At 33.5% G+C, this 17,998-nt stretch overlaps 1 protein-coding gene across 1 annotated transcript in view; it reads left to right on the top strand.

Annotated features, from left to right (window-relative positions):
* Positions 1–17,523, top strand: part of LOC114333578 (fasciclin-3) — a 111,477-nt gene extending 93,954 nt beyond the window's left edge. The window contains exons 8-9 of the mRNA XM_050643452.1: positions 1,936–1,966; positions 7,557–17,523. Of these exons, the coding sequence (XP_050499409.1) occupies positions 1,936–1,966; positions 7,557–7,890 (365 nt within the window). The 3' untranslated portion in view covers positions 7,891–17,523. The remainder of the gene's footprint in view (positions 1–1,935; positions 1,967–7,556) is intronic.
* The last annotated feature ends 475 nt before the right edge of the window (positions 17,524–17,998 follow it).

Below are 17,998 nucleotides of genomic sequence, written 5' to 3'. Positions count from 1 at the left end.
AGCTTGTTATTAATCAACTTCTTTTTTGTACGCGAGATCCAAGCCTATAATTCAAATTTAACTTATAAATAAGTGATTTTTACTCAGGTCAGCCGTTATGATGAAACATTTTATTTTAGGGAATATAGTATGGTATAGTTAGACCCATACCCAGACATCCAAAGTGAAAGTTATCCTCCAACACCAAATTGTTCTATATGGTCCACATAATGTTCAGAAAAAAGTCACACCATTTTGAGCGTCGGGTTTGGGAGGGAGAGGGGGGAGAAATCGGTAAATTCGTAGTTTTTTACGTTTTTCGTCAATATTTCTAAAACTATGCGATTTAGCATGAACAACCTTCTATACAAAATTGTTCTACATTAAATTTGAAACAAAAAAGGTCCTATGCATAACCCTTCTAAAATGAACGGTTCCAAAGTTACGGAGGTAGTATGTTATAATTGGTCCAAAAAAGGCCTAACCCAGACATCCGAAGTAAAAGTTTTCCTGCAACACCAAATTGTTCTATATGGTCCACATATGAGTGATCGCGTCTAACCTTAATTTATACCGTTTTTTTTAGTTGTTATATGCATGTTTATCCGATTTTTTTGCCGGTACGGCGAGCTCTATTTCAAAAATCTTCTAGTTTCCTCCAAATAATATTTTTTCTAGATTTTTTGTGATATTCTAAATAAAATAAGTTTCTTGACATTTTTCTCCAAAGTTAATGGTTTTAAAGTTATAAGCGATTTAAATCCGAAAAATGCCAAAACGCATTTTTGGATTTTAAATCGCTTATAACTTTAAAACTGTTAACTTTTGAGAAAAACGTCAAGAAACTTATTTTATTTAAAATGTCCCAAAAAATCTAGAAAAAATATTTTTTGGAGGAAAACTGGAGATTTTTGAAATAGAGCGCGCCGCACCGACAAAAAAATCGGATGGACATGTATATTTAACAATTAAAACACGACGGTTTAAATTAGGGTTAGACACAATCACTCTTTAGAATCTTCAAGCTGAATGTTTAAACTTCAATTTAAGAATCTGGCAACCTCAAAAGTTCTAATTTAAATATGAGTTTTTAGGCCTCGTAAATGAGCATTTTCGCACTTTTCAGATTTTAAATCGCCTATAACTCGAAAACTATCAATTTTTGAAAAAAATTACAAGATACCTTTCTTGTTTAGAATGACCCACTAAACTTAAAAATATATGTTCCGGGGCAAAAAAACGTGATCTTTTCTATTTGTTTATAAAAATTGTTTAAACAGTTTCTGCCCAAAAATTCCGCCCGGCACCCTTAAGATTTGTTTAGAGGGGACATGTTTGAATAGGAATCCACAAAGAAACCGAATCAGAAATTTTCCCAGACGGGAGCGGTCTCACCACATGGACTAAAATAGATTTCTCCAATACTTTTGGTTTAGATTTTACCACGAGATACGAGCACAGTATTTATCCAAGTAAAATTTTCAGCGAGACCCCGTCCTTAAACCGCCTACTAAAAAATTAAAAGTTCGCACCTGATATATAAAACGATTTCGAGTCATCTTAGCGAGGCCGCACCTGCATACTCTCTGTACTTAACTAAACTATCGACTCACTAAAAATTCTGCCGTTTGCGGCCTCGCTGAGATATCTATTGCGTTATTTCTCCGATAGAGGCAGCATCTCTCGGGAAAGAATCTTTTCTCTCTGTTGCGCCGGCATTTGGGGACCTCTCTTTCATACAACGGCCGGCCTTAAGATAGGTATTACAGAAATCAATGTAAAAATTTTTGTATGTTACATATTCTTAAAAATATTTAGAATAAGTTGGACAAATCAATTATAAACTTGTTTTATAAATAAAGATATTGATTGAAAAATCGTTGCTTTTTTTTATTTTACCTGTCTAGCATGGAGTTTTTAAAAACTTTATTATTAAATATTGTTAACTTATTTCAGGTTCGGTGGAAACCAGACATCTTGGAGAATCGTAAGTACCTACCTTTCATACATGTAGTAATAATAAACTAGAAGTAGTTTTAGTTAATCGACTTAATCGATGATTATTTTAAATGAGAATAGATGTCGTGTGCTAGCTGATTTGAAAGGTTATTCAATTCTCTATTCAGTAATATAAACATTAACATAATTATCTTACAGGGTGCCGAAAAAAAAAGGTTTTTGAATTAAATTAATTGACACAGAAGGAAGAATGTATGTAATTTATTTAATTCAACATGCCTTTTTTTACTGCTCTCAGAAATCAGAAAAAAAAATGTTTATTTTACAAATAATAATTGCTTCTCACATAAATTAAATGTTGAAATTGCCAAGAGGCAGGTGAGTGGCAGCTTGAACATTGAATTTAAGGCCATCGGTACATAATTCGCAAATATTTTACGGGTATCCCTACTTTTTCTGTCTTTACACGGAAAATTACGTGTAGTAAAATTCACACTCGTATGGATATGTAAACATTACTAAAATATCATTATACTTGAAAATGTCATCATTCATTTAAAGAGATGGCTTTTGAATGTTCTTGGATAACTGTTATTTTTATAACTGCAAATTATTAATTCAGTTAATAAATGTGATAATTTTTTCACTAACTATGTATTCAGTGATTGTAATAATTTATATGTACAACAAAAACTAATACTCAATCGAGAAAAGAGGAGAAGTGTTAAAGTGATTTTTTAATAATATATTGTTACTATGGAACGCTTACAATTTTGAACATCTTTAACAACAAAATACTTGGATCACAGAATATATTATCCTGATGTATTCTCTGCTTGGATCTTCCACAAATAATACACAATAAATAACTTTTTATTAAGTTCACGTCTTAAATCATTTATTTATCAAATACACTAAACAGGGTGTAACGAAAATACAGGTCATAAATTAAATCTCATATTCTGAGACCAAAAATAGTTCGAATGAACCTAATTTACCTTAGTACAAATATTCACATAAAAAAAGTTACAGCCCTTTGAAGTTACAAAATGAAAATCGATTTTTTCCAATATATCGAAAAATATTAGAGATTTTTTATTGAAAATGGACATGTGGTATTCTTATGACAGGAACATCTTAAAAAATAATTATAGTAAAATTTGTGCACCCCATAAAAATTTGGTTTTGTTCCTTTAAACCCCCCAAATGTTTGTGTATGTTCCAATTAAACTTTTACTGCGGTACCATTAGTTAAACACAGTGTTTTTAAAACTTTTTTGCCTCTTTGTATTTTTTCGAGAAGCCACTTTTTATCGAGATATTACTTCTTTTTTAATATTGTTCAAAATATACCTAAAAATGTAAATCATAAATAAATTTTCATATTATTACCAAGTCTCCATAATCGTACTTAACCATATACAAATATGTGGTGGATTTGACAAATATTCAAAATATCTCGATAAAAACTGACTTTTCGAAAAAGTACTGAGAGGCAAAAAAGTTTTTAAAATAGTGTGTTTAACTAATGGTACTACAATAATAATTAAATTGGAACGTACACAAAAGTTTCTTCTTCTTCTACGGCACTACAGCCCAAATTGAGCCTTGGCCTCGTTTATTTTTTGCCTCCACCCTTGCCTGTCTGTGGCTGCTCTTCTCCATACACGGACTCCTAAAAGGGCTTGTGCGTCGCTGTTTACTGTGTCTTCCCAGCGCTTTCGTGGCTTTCCAACCGGCCTCTTTCCTTGCATTCTAGCATTCAGTGCTCGTTTGGTAGCCTATCCTCTCCCATTCTTATCACATGTCCGGCCCATTGCAATCTTTGTAATCTAATGAAGTTTGACAGGGGCGTTTCCTTATAAAGTTGATAAAGCTCGTTGTTGTATCGTCTTCTGAAGATTCCGTTTTCCCTCACAGGTCCTAGTATTCTCCTAAGTACTTTCCTTTCGAATGTGTCGAGTTTGTTTTTGGATGTTTCTTTCAGCACCCAGGCTTCACTGCCATAGCATGTTATTGGTCGAATTAAGGTTTTATAGATTCTCATCTTTGTATTTCGGTGGACACTTTTAGACCGAAATATATGGGAGAGGGCAAAATAAGCTCTGTTTGCCTGCGTTATTCTCTTCCGTATTTCTCCATCTTCTGATCCGTCGGCATATATTTCTACTCCCAGGTATGTAAATTTTTCAACCGTTTCAATGTCATCTTCATGTATAATGTTTTCTGGGACTATATTTCTTCTCGTCTTAGTCATTATTTTTGTTTTTTCTGTGTTAATTTCCAGACCTAGTATTTTTGTTTGTGTTTTTAACTCTGCATATGTTTCCTGTGCTCCTGTTGATGTTCTACTCATAATATTAATAGCATCAGCATAAGCGGCCAGTTGAACCGTTCGGTTGGTCAGTAGATTTCCTCGTCCAGTTTGCATTTGCCTAACCGCATACTCCAGTGCCAGGTTAAACAATGTTGGGGCCAGCCCATCTCCCTGTTTTAGTCCCTACGAAATGTTAAAAAAGTCTGTCCGGTGGTTTTGTATTCGTACACATGCCTGAGTTTCATCCATTGTGGCTTTAATGAGTCTTATACACAAAAGTTTGGAGGCGTTTAAAGGAACAAAACCCCCATAAAATTTTTATGGGGTGTCCAAATTTCACTATAATTTTTTCTTAAGATATTACTACCATAACAATGTCACATGTCTATTTTCAATAAAATATCTCTAATAGTTTTCGATACATTGGAAAAAATCGATTTTCATTTTGTAAAATGTTCAATCGAACTATTTTTGGTCCCAGAATATGTCATTAAATGTATGACCTGTATTTTTGTTACACCCTGTATATCAATATTATTTAATCAATAACTCAAAATATTCCCGATGCCATGTCAAATATTTAAAATTGTCACTGATTGTCACTGTCTGACTGACAGTATGTTGACAATATTCTATTCGACTGAGTGCGTTGTATGACAAAGATATATTTGGAAATATTACCACGGACATTGTGTTCATTTTTTTCGAATCCTGAAAAAACCAATAAATAGTTTTGAAAAATTTAAACGCAGAATGAAAGACTATATTATTACCGAGGGCCGAAAGTCCCTTAGAATAAATAAAAAGTTTATTTTGAATGAGATATTTTAAATTAAATATCACACCAAATTTTCTCTTAGTTTTTCACCCCTGTAACTTATTAAAATAAACATTATAGAAGTTCGCAGGGACTTTCGGCCCTCGTCAATAACGTAATCTTTCATTCTGGGTTTAAATTTTTTAAAAATACTTATTTAGTTTTCTCAGGATTCGAAAAAAATGAATCCCCATTTGAATAGCATTGCAGCCGAAAATACGTAACCATCCTCTTAAGCTAAAAGCAATGTTTCTTTCTCAAATAAATAATTTTTTTCTCTTTTCTGACAGCAGTAAAATGTATTTTGTAATAAATAAATTACATACATTCTTTTTGTGTAAATTAATTTAATTCAAAAAGAATGTTTTGGACACTCTGTATAAATAATTATGTTAATATAAATAAAAATGTATACCATTTTTATTCAGTTGCAATGCGAAGGCAAAACAATCGTACTTTTCAATTAGAATACGTAGTGCAGTCCAGTCCCTTGAACCGCGATTTTCGGCTCTTATTGGAGCCTTCATCGGAAAGGACGTAGGCACTGTTCTCCATATTTTAACTGATTCGTATCGAGAGGTTTTCCCACCCATTGCAACTGAAGTGATGATAGTAGGTGGCTAGCGCCATCTGGCATTGAAAGACGAAATAGTTTTCAATCCTAATAGTAAATTATTAATATTGAAAATATTAAAAATATTACTAAAAGATTTTTACGAATCAGTTAAAATATGGAGAACAGTGCCTACGTCCTTTCCGATGAAGGCTCCAATAAGAGCCGAAAATCGCGGTTCAAGGGACTGGACTGCACTCCGTATTATAATTGAAAAGTAAGATTGTTTTGCCTTCGCATTTCAACTGAATAAAAATGGTATACATTTTTATTTTATAGTCGTATTACTCCGTAGAGTAACTCGGTGCATTTTTCCGTTGTAACTTTACCAGCTGCAGACGGGGGATGTGAATTGCATAGTTTAGAATTCCTTCCCTCTCGTCTTCACTGCAGCATCCATTTGACTTGCAAATTGTAGAAGTCTTGAAGGTGTCACCAGGAAAGTGTACCAATAAGTTTTCAATTTAAAAATCTTTTAGTAATATTTTTAATATTTTCAATATTAATAATTTACTATTAGGATTGAAAACTATTTCGTCTAATTATGTTAATGTTTATATCACTAAATAGAGAATTGAATAACCTTTCGAATAAGCTAGCACACGACCCATGTTCTTATTTAAAAAGCATAGATTACGTCATCACGCCTAAATGGATGGCATCACTAGTATGATATATTTGCCAAAAAATCATAATTTAGTCACCCGTTTACGAGATAATGAATTTATACCAGTTGGCTTTGTCACACTGTATGTTACAGAATAGGTTTCTTTATACAGGGTGTTTGGTAAAGAATGGGCCATGCCATAGCTTAACCTCAGGTTCCTGAGGGTAAAATAGGCCGATTTAAGCTAACTTACGTTAGTACAAAGTTTATAATAACCGAGATACAGGGTGTTAAAGTTAAACTTCTTTTTTATTTATTATTGAATATTTCCTGACAGGTATGTGATTACAACATAAAATTTGGTATGTGGGGGTTTTTGGGTCGAGAAACCTAAATTCCCTACCAAAAATTATGTATTGCCCAGAGGGCGCCACATACGCCTTTCAGCACTCATTTATGACTTTCAATTTTTATCCCTCACTCTGTATAATTTTGACATTAAAATTTTTATTCTCCTATTAGTTTTACTTAAAAAAGGTATACTTCTTTCATCTCCCTAAACTCGACCGTTTTCGAGATAAACGCATTTTAAATCTGCGATACACCATCATTTTTAGCATAATATCATTGTAGTTACACCCGAAAAATAACTTAAAACCATAATAATTGTGCCAGTTGTCAAATTTATGTTATTGCATCGCAAATTCCATTTGAAGAAATTTGCGATGCATTTTTGAATAATTTTATGGTTTTAAGTTATTTTTCGGGTGTAACTACAATGATATGCTAAAAATGATGGTGTATCGCAGATTTAAAATACGTTTATCTCGAAAACAGTTGAGTTTAGGGAGATAAAAGAAGTATACCTTTTTTAAGTAAAACTAACAGAAGAATAAAAATTTTAATGTCAAAATTATACAGAGTGAGGGATAAAAAAAATTGAACGTAATAAATGAGTGCTGAAAGGCGTATGTGGCGCCCTCTGGGCAATGCATAATTTTTGGTAGGGAATTTAGTTTTCTCGACCCAAACAACCCCACATACCAAATTTCATGTTGTTATCTCATACCTGTCAGGAAATATTCAATAATAAATAAAAAAAAGTTTAACTTTGACACCCTGTATCTCGGTTATTATAAACTTTGTACTAAGGTAAGTTAGCTTAAATCGGCCTATTTTAACCTCAGGAACCTGAGGTTAAATTATGGCCTATTCTTTACCAAACACCCTGTATAGAATTTTTCTAAAATATTTATGTTTTTAGCAGTGACACAGAAAGTGCAGACGTTCGACCCAAAGATTCGAAAAAACCTCTCAAGCTGTCATTAATCTTCAAAAAGAACAAGGACCACGTCGCTTCGGAGCCTACACTAGAAGCTAGAAACATAGAAAGTGAATTAGAGCCTAAGAAAGCGCCTTTTCCAGAAGGAGACGAAAGCGCCTTAGTCTACGCCGAACTTGATCTTGTACGAGCCGAGATGGTACCAGTGGTTAAAAACGACGACGAAAAAACAGAGTATGCAGAAATTGTGTACACCCAGGCCGATGAGGGAAAAGAATCTCCTAAGAAATCTCCCAAGAAATCGCCCAAGAAGTAAATGAAAGACTGAAGAATATTTAGTTAAGGTTTTGTCTGTAGGAATCTTGAGATTTATTTCTTATTTTTTGTTATTCGTTTATTTTATACTATATGATTTTTACAATACAACAAAAATCGTAGCAATTTTGAGTTGTAAAGCAAATGAAAGTAATTTGAATGATTATTTAAAGTTCTGGTCTTTTTCAAACTTATGGTTACCTCCATTCTTCTTCTTCATATACATTTCAAAACGTTAGTTACCATCATAAATATCTTAAAGTTTATTTATTACCGCCTTAAACAGCATACTTGTATCAATATCATACCAATCTCGCAAGATCTTCAATCATGAAGTCTTTCTTCGTCCTGGACTGCGTTTGCCTGCTATTTTCCCTTGCATAATGTTTTGTAGCAACCTATATCTGGGACCTTTCACTACATCCCAGGCAACCAAATAACGTTTCCAAAACGTTGAAAAGACGTCATAATTATCACAAAACCACGTCAGTTTATCACGTTTTTTCGACGTCGAAAGTCACGTGAATATGTACCACCATAACTGACGTCATTTTTATCACGTTTTAGTTACGCGATATCAAAACCCTAGTTTTTATATCGTTTTTTTAGATTATTTTTCATCTTAAGGTTTTAAAAATACACAATAATAATTATTCATATGGACATTGTTGGTATTGCAATTTTTCATTTAACTGTTCTAAATTTAGCTTATAGGCTAAAAGTAAAACCAAGAAAGACTTTATAAAATGCATAGAATTATAATCAAATTAAAATACCCTTAATGTAACATTATAGAATTTTCACTTTTTATATAGGTATACTTACTGTGTCAAAACTGAAACAACATATAAACTAATAAATAATTTATTAACAAATTATCCAGCATAATCGTGAACAACAAATAATAATTAGTTCATTAACAGAAAATAAACACCAATAGTCTTATTTTGCCACACAAAGCACGTAAACAATAAATGAAGTTTGGAGTCAATGTCAAATGTCAATATACAACATTAAACATTATAAGCATTAACTCTTTAAACTCCTCCCGTTTTTGTGACGTGAGACTTGGGCTGTCTGAAATGAAAACTTGTTTTTAAAGGTATTTTACGTCATTAATCTTACGTATTTAAAATCACCTACAAAAGACGTTTATACGACGTAATGTTCAAACACATGTATATATTCAACCAAAAACTGATGTTTCCTCGACGTTATTGACGTCACTTGGTTGCCTGGGATGTCCGAAGTACTCCAGCTTTCTCTTCTTGATGATTTTTATAGTCTCAGTAGTCTTGCTGAGACGATCTAGTACCTATTGTGCAGTTTCGAATCTTCTCCACCCCAAAAACTTATAAAATTCTTCTATAGCGCCATAACTCGAAAGCCCCAAGGCGATTTAGATCACTTTTATTCACAGTCCAAAACTCGACATCATATAAAGTAAGACCGAGAACATGTAGCAGCGAAGTAGGCAGATCCGCAATGCCAATTTTGGGTCTCTGTTACATAATACCTTTGACATCCTTCTAAAAACGGCTCTGACCTGCTCTATTCTGGATCTACTTTCACCGTGACTGTCTGCGTTACGACTTAACTGATATCCAAGGTAATCCGTTTGATGAAGGTCCTCAAGTTTGGTACTATTTACAATAGACGGTTTTATATTGTGTTGTTTACTTATTAGACGAAGCAATAAAGCACTAAAATCGGCCTTACCTACGAAAAAAAAAAAGGACAAGACGGATCTTAATAATTACTTTTGCATTCGATTCGTAAATGCGCCAGGAAACTTTGTGAACCGGAGCCATGATATAATATTGAAAAACTGCATACAAAAAAATGCATTCTTAAAGTGCATCTCAAACAGACAATAAAAAAAACAGAACTCGTCAATTATCGGCGGAAATGAGTTCAATTTTGTTACTCAGTAGTTTTTGGGGTCTCTGAAAACGAATATGACGTCAAAAGAGATCTCCGGAGTAGCTGGTGCCAAGGGTACCTACTGTTTACCTCGTTATTAAAATTCATTAAAAAATTTATTCAAACATCATTAGTTATGAGATTAACAGTAGGTACCCTGGGCACCAGGTACACCGGAGATTACTTCTGATGTCATATTTGTCGTCAGAGACCCCAAAAACCCCCAGTAATGAATTTTAACTAATTTTTTAATGAATTTACCAAAAACTCCAGAAAGCGATGTAAACAGTATGTACCCTGGGTACCAATTACTCTGTAGATCACTTCCGATGCCATATTCGTCGTCAGCGACCCAAAATCCCCCCGAGTAATGATTTTTGGCTAATTTTTTAATGAATTTGCCGAAAACTCCATAAAAAGTAGCTGCCCTGAGCACCAGGTATCCCGGAGATCGCTTTCGATGTCATATTGGTCGTTAGCGACCCCAAAACCCCCCAAGTAATTATTTTTGACTGATTTTTTAATAATTTTTTGCCGAAAACTCCACAAGAGAGTTAAACAGTAGGTACCCTGGGCACCAGGTACTCCGAAAATCACTTCTGATGTCATATTCGTCGTTAGTGGCCCCAAAAACCCCCCGAGTAATGATTTTTGACTAATTTTTTAATGAATTTTAATGACGGGGTAAACAGTAGGTACCCTTGGTACCAGGTACTCCGGAGATCACTTTTGACGTCACATTCGTTTTCAGCGACCCCAAAAACCCTGAGTAACAAAATTGAACTCATTTCCGCGGATAATTGATGAGTTCTTCTGAATTTTTTTTTATTATCTGTTTGAGATGCACTTTAAGAATGCATTTTTTGTATGCAGTTTTGCAATATTGTATCATGGCTCCGGTTCACAAAAATTCCTGGAGCATTGACGAATCGAATGCAAAAATAATTATTAAGGTACGTCTTGTCCTTTTTTTTTCGGAGGTTCAGTGCTTTATTGCTTCGACTATATTACGAGTACCTACTTTGATTTTCCATATGTTCAAATCCAGACATGCTAACATCAACATTTTTTGCATCTTTGCATCAGTTTTTCTTGCTTTTGGATCAGGTAAATGCAAAACAATATTTTTTGCAGATTTTGTGGTTCTTTGTTAGGAATGACTGAATAACACTTAAAATCAATACGACCAGAAAATCAGGGACAATTTTCTGTAGGTTTGTTGCAAGGTTCTATGGTCATAACGTCCTCATTCTGTATTTTTTCTACTTTACTTATCAAAATTGCTACAATTGAGAACTATAATATACATTACATATTAGGTTTATATATGTTGGTATAATGTATAAAGTTAATGGTACAAAACCGATATTTCAGTAATTAAGAGCCTTTTATTTTGTTTCGAGCAAAATTAAACCTTAAATAGGAATAATGTTATTAAGAGAAGATTTATTAAACTAACAGGATGGTACAATTTAATAATCAAAATAAAATTAGTAGAAATTAAATTTTTAGTCCTTTTTCTTTGGAACTGGATTTCTCAAGATCGTCTCCAAAATTTTCCTAGGATAACAGAATAAAACGTATTTTTCGTTTAACAATTTGAAAAAAATGTCTCGAATAAAAGTTGTTTTCTTTTTAGTAAGAAATCAAAATCTGTAATAAAAAATGGGGGTTTCTATTTAAGATTTCAAAAGTATCCCCTCCCCAACCCAATGGGTGGTGGTGCGGGTCGTGTTTAGTGCCATTCGATAGCTTTTTAAAAAATATTACAAACTTGTACCGGGTGTCCACTTATATTTTCCCCCATTTTAACTGCCTATAACTTCTAAACAGCTCAAGCTGAAAATATGCGGTTTTCGCTGAAATGTTTTATTTTAGTAAAAGTTTTGTTTGAATTGATTTAATTTTTTACATCGCTTTCAATTACGAAAAAATGGCGGATTTTTTAAAATAACGTTGACTTTTTTTTAATGGAACATCCAGTATATTTTTTTGTAAATTGAAAGAATGGTCTTTATCCCAGCATATCTAGCGATATAAAGTTTTTTTTAAATCGGTTGCCAAATGACTGAGTAATTAATTTTTAAAATGAGAGATGCAATGTTGAAATCACATAACAGAATATTAATTTGCTCAAGCCTGGGTTTCATCGAAAGCGGCACCGACAAACTGCGATCGTAACACTGCGATGCATGACTCATAAAAAACTGTACCACGCAAAATAATAGCGGTGGTTTCCAAGGATGCGTTGGAAGCCACTGCTTGCTGAGTTTGCACATTCCATTACCCCAGTGAAGAACCTTGAATTTTTCACCGTAATCTGAAGTAATTCATCGCAGTGCTACGGTCGCAGTTTATCGGTGCCGCTTTCGAGGAAACCCAGGCTTGAGCAAATTGATATTCTGTTATGTGATTTCAACATTGCATCTCTCATTTTAAAAATTAATTACTCAGTCATTTGGCAACCGATTTTAAAAAACTTTATATCGCTGGATATACTGGGATAAAGACCATTCTTTCAATTTACAAAAAAATATACTGGGTGTTTCATTTAAAAAAAATCAACGTTTTTTCAAAAATCCATCATCTATTTTTTTTAAGGCGTTTTAAAAAATCAATCCATTAAAACAAAACTTCAACTTAAATAAAACATTTCAGCGAAAACCCCATATTTATATCTTGAGCCGTTTAGAAGTTATAGGCAGTTAAAATGTGGGAAAATATAAGTGGACACCCGGTATTTTAGTTTTTTGATCCGATGTAAATTTCTCGAAATATTCGACTGCCCCGCTTCTTCTAACATACCTACCCTATGATTTGGTGTTATTTTGAATCATCCTGTAGACATTAGAATATTGTCTAATATGGATTTTTGTTTGGAGGTCAAAAATTATGTTATACTTCTATCATTAATGTTTTTTATGGGCATTATAAATTTGTTAAATAACAAAATAATTATTATTAATAACAAACATCCATATTTTGAAAGACACATAAGACAAATTTATATTTTTTTATTGCGTTATGTTAGATTATGACAAATATACACTCACCGGCACAAAATTCCGCCACCCAAAATTTTTGATTAAGTTTGAAAATCTGTAACTTTATTATTTGTACTCCAATTTTCAAAATTCTTGCATCAGTTTGTAGGTACGTGTATTGTAGGTGTTTTTCATTATTCCGGTAACAAAATTTTTTTGCTTAGATGGCATTATACGGGGGTGAATGGAAGCGTTGTATTTTCTCCTAACTTTAAAACATTCTGTGGAAAAATTGGAGGGCTCATTTTATTTCATACTCCTTTTGTATTATGCTGAAAGTATCATTAAGGTTTTGTTTTTTGAATTATCCGAATATCTCTTTTCTTGTAAGAGTTGTAAGTAAAAACACTGCTTTGAAGGTTTTTTTAATTAAAAATATCAAACGAACTGAAATTAACAAAACAAAACAAAATTAACAACAAAACAAAACAATTCAATAGCGGGTATGTCCACCTCTTGCAGCAACGACTGCTCGCAATCTGTTTGGCATCGAATAAGGATGTGTTATCCTTACCCGGGGAATAGCCCGATATTCCTCTAGCAGGGCCATAACTGTACCAAATTTTCTGGAGGCCTAGGATGACGGCGAATAACATTTTTTTAATTCATCTCATAAATACTCAATATGATTAAGATCTGTGCAGCATGCGGGCTATTCTAATCTTATCAATTCAACCTATATTTTATGAGTAAATCAGTGTTTTTAGTTACAAAAAATGGTACAGCTCTTACAAGAAAAGAGATATTGGGATAATTCAAAAAACAAAATTTTAGTGATGTCTCCGGGATAATATGACAGGACCATGAAATAAAATCAGCTCTTCAATTTTTCCACAGAATGTTTTAAAGTTAGGAGAAAATACAACGCTTCCATTCACCCCTGTATAATGCCATGCAAGCAAAATTTTTGTGTTACTGGAATAATACCGAAAGATGTCAATATATTATATGTACCTACAAACTGGTGCAAGAATCTTGAAAATCGGAGTACAAATAACAAAGTTATAAATTGTCAAACTTAATCAAAAATTTTGGGTGGCGGAATTTTGTGCCGGTGAGTGTATTATTTTATATAAAAGATTTTGTACTTAAGAACTAGGAATCGAAACATCTTTATAAACTCTCTTTAGTACATAGTATTTAGTAGTTTAATTTAAAGAAAAGTTTTTCTTAAATATTGTTTTCATTGAATATGGACAAATGACCTCGGCACTTTTCTTATATGTAAAAATGGTTTCAGTTAAAAAAATTATTGAAAACTTCCTTTATAAAAGTTATATATTTATTAAATATAGGGTAAACCCACCAATGGGTAAAAACCCTCTGTGTACATCGATGTTGCCTTTCGAGGGTTTTTTTAAGAAGTGTATACCTTTTATAAAGAAATTTTTTGTGACTAATGGTATACAGCCAGCTGCAGGAAAATATTTTCCTTGTGGATTTTGGTTTCAGTTAAATTAGCAAAACTTCGCAGAGAGGTAGCTTTTTGTCATGTTGATCAAAAGTTCTCAGATTCCCAAGACTCAGAAATGGCAAGTTGCAGCCAATTTAACTGAAACCACTTTTATATAAAAAAAGTGACGGAGTTCTTTACTTTCAAGATTTTTATATAATAATAACTTACTTGATTAAGAAAAAATTTGAGTAAAGATATACTCATTTTAATTTCTTGTATAACATGGAAGACATGTACTTAATTATATTTTACTCATTAATATAAAAAAATCGCAACAAACTATATTAATATTTTGATATATTATATAGCTCTATTTTATAATTATAAAAAAAAAACCAGTAGTATTTAGGTATGTGTTATACGCACGACCGAATCACAGACTTTTTAGCAGTAACTTCTTATTCTTCTTCAAGTTCAAACTTCTATTTTTGCCCTCTCATCACATGTCCTAAGTACTCGAGTTTCTTTCTTCTGATAGTTAATATTATTTCCGCTTCATTTCCTATCCTAGTTACATCCGTGTTTGACATTCTTTGAATCCATGATATAGTCGTAGGATTCTTCGTAGGATAATCGTAGGTAATCGTCGGATATACCAAGGCGGCCGAGTTATTTATATAAACTTGTTTTAGTGTCCATGCTTTTAAGCCATAGAGAAGAGTAGAGAACACGTAACACCGAGGCACCCTTAGACATATATTCCTAACCTTATATCCCTACAACAAAGAGATTTTTAAGTTTAATTAATGATGCACCTGCTATTATTAATTTCTTTGGTGTGGTCTGTATTTGATGTTATCCATGTTCCTAAGTATTTATTGATACAATTTGTTATATTCTTCATCCCATCCCGACACATACCCTCTACGATATTCTCTAGTTATTTTTTTCCTGGAAGCCGTCTGTTGTGAACCGGTTGTACTGTAGCCACTTGGCTTATTGTACATCTTCCATTCGTTTATAAAACCCATTCCAGAATTCTGGAACCCTGCACCAGCTTGTACAGGTCTAGTGGGTGGGTGCCATATATATTTGGAGTCACAGTCACTTCGATGTCTCCGAAAAGTGTTTGCCGCCTCCGATCCAATGCCTCACAGTCATGCAAGATATGGTTGGCTGTTTCAGGTTCTCTGTTACAGAGTCTGCAGCTCAAGTCTCCATGAAACAGCCCCATTGTATGCAGGTGACCCTTAACTGGCGCATGTCCAGTGAGAAAACCCGTTATGACTCTGAGTTGATTCTTGCTTGTTTTCAGCAGTAACTCAGCCCTACTAGCACATGTCCGTGCGATATATATCACACTCCCAGTGTGAGTTGTGTTGGCTTCGGATCCAGGCTTTTTTTCGTTCGCGGACAGTGCTTTTTGGCACTCCCAAGGTCGGCTCTGGACCCAGGTATTTTGTAGCTGATGCTCTTTTGGCAAGTGCATCAGCTCTTTCATTGCCGTATATGCCCCGATGACCTGGAACCCATACTAGTATATATCCTCTAGGTATACTTTTCTTTCTCTAGAAGACAAAGCCCAACAAGTGTTAAGTGTTTGTTTTAGATCAAAGAAGATTGCAGTACAGCATTGTTTTGTGGCTAACGCTTCGTGGAAGTCTCTTTCCAAGGCCAGTTCCAGGATATTATTAATTTCAGAACGATTTGGTCAAAATCCATTTTGTTCCGACAGTAAGTCATTACATGTGTCCAAATCAGTCTATGGTTTACCATTTTCTTCATTAACTTGCTCGTTGAACATCTTAATCTGATAGGCCTATAAGAGTCAGATTCTAGACTTGGTTTCTTACTTATTTACTCCGTGGTGTTACAACCCTTCGCGGGTTTTAGCCGACTCGACAACATGCTTCCATTTTTCTCTGCTTTGAGCAATCTTCATCCAGGCCTCCACGACCATAGCTTTCAAGTCTCCTGCTATCTTATCTCGCCACCGGAGTCGAGAGCGTCCACGTAGTCGTCTTCCAACTGGAACTTCCTCCCAAACTAGTGTTACTGTTCTTTGGTCAGAATGTCTTCTAAGGTATCCTGCCCATTGGAGTCTACTGGACTTTATTTCTTTTTAGTAAAGAAGTAAAAAATCTTCTCTTGTAGATGGTATATAATTTATTTAAAATTTTCTAAAAAAGATCCAAGTTGGACTTAAAGTGGGTACATCACTAGTACAATAAACAAACGTTTTCGGACTAATCAATCCATCATCAGGTTAAAACTTCAACTTCGGTTTAGGTCTTCAACATAACGATGGAGTTTGAAGCCAAGATGAAGACTCCATTATAATTACACTTCATTCTTATAACATCGACTTATTGTCGCCATCGATGTAGCCGAAATTGCTTAATTTTTATACTGGTAAGGTTATTCGACCTACCTATGTAGCTAGTTTCAACTACTTTGGATCTGAAGTTTTAACCTGATGATGGACTGATTAGTCCGAAAACGTTTGTTTATTGTACTAGTGATGCACCCACTTTAAGTCCAACTTTTTAGATCTTTTTTAGAAAATTTTAAATAAATTATATACCATCTACAAGAGAAGATTTTTACTTCTTTAGTAATTTTTATTATGGTATACAGCCAATGAGAGGAATTCTTTCATTTTTATTTTATTTCTTTTATTATGTTCGCGTCTGGGTTAAGTTCGAGCTTTTTGTTAGTTCTTATCCTATAACCAAAAGATCTTAGTTAGGATTTTTCTTTCGCAAACACGTAGTCTCCCTTCGTTTGCCTTTGTTATTGTCCATGTTTCGCTGCCATACGGCTATGGCTCGAACGGAGTTTTCGGCGATTAAAAAAAAACCTTATGATGGATTGAAACTAAGCTACCGGATATTCGTTTTTTGCCAACTTAAATTGAAGATGGCACGAAGATGAGTAGGTATAGTTTAGTGGAAAGGGGAAGATATTTTAAATTATTATTGATTAGGTACTTACTCTTTTAATGAAGTGTATCTTTTAATATTCAGTATAAAATTTGTACCTATTATATACATTTCCACATGTTATCATTAAGGTAATGAAAATACTACTGGTAGTTTTTAATAGCAACTCATGTACAACTTAGATTTATTGTAGTTAACCAAAGTCCATAAACACTTTGCCTTAATGTTTAATTCGTCCTTTTTATAATAGATAAATATATAGGTAATAATATATATTGTACTTAATTTATATAAGCTTGTACTTTTATATAATAAAGCCTTTAACTTTTCATGGAATAGCTTTATATCCCTTATCCCGTTTGGATAATTTCTTACATTGTAATAATAACAAAAATATAACAAGCATGAGGGTGAGGTAGATAGCCCTGGCCTACCGATTGAATATTGCAGGAAGGTCTCAGTGTTAGGATACGCCGATGACTTAATCCTGCTGTTCGAATCTAGCAAGGATGGTACTAGATGGACTAGCTCCGGACTTCTGTTAAGTTCTTCGATAAGTGGAATGGGCATAAACTTGTAGAGATACAGCCTAGAATAGCATGCGCAGATGGGACTCTTTGAGATGAAAGTTTTATAGAAACAAAAATTGGAAAAAATCCTTTGTAAAATTTATAAAATTTTATTAAAATCCCTTTAAAGGGCTACATCACAACAAAACGTTAAACGTTTTCGATTTTATAAAAAAAAGAATGTGTGTGTACTTTGTACGCACGTAAGAAGTTATACTTCTATTATATGATTTAA

This window comes from Diabrotica virgifera, chromosome 2, assembly GCF_917563875.1.
Source record: "Diabrotica virgifera virgifera chromosome 2, PGI_DIABVI_V3a".
NCBI lineage: Eukaryota > Metazoa > Arthropoda > Insecta > Coleoptera > Chrysomelidae > Diabrotica > Diabrotica virgifera.
This window is presented reverse-complemented; position numbering and strand designations above follow the sequence as displayed.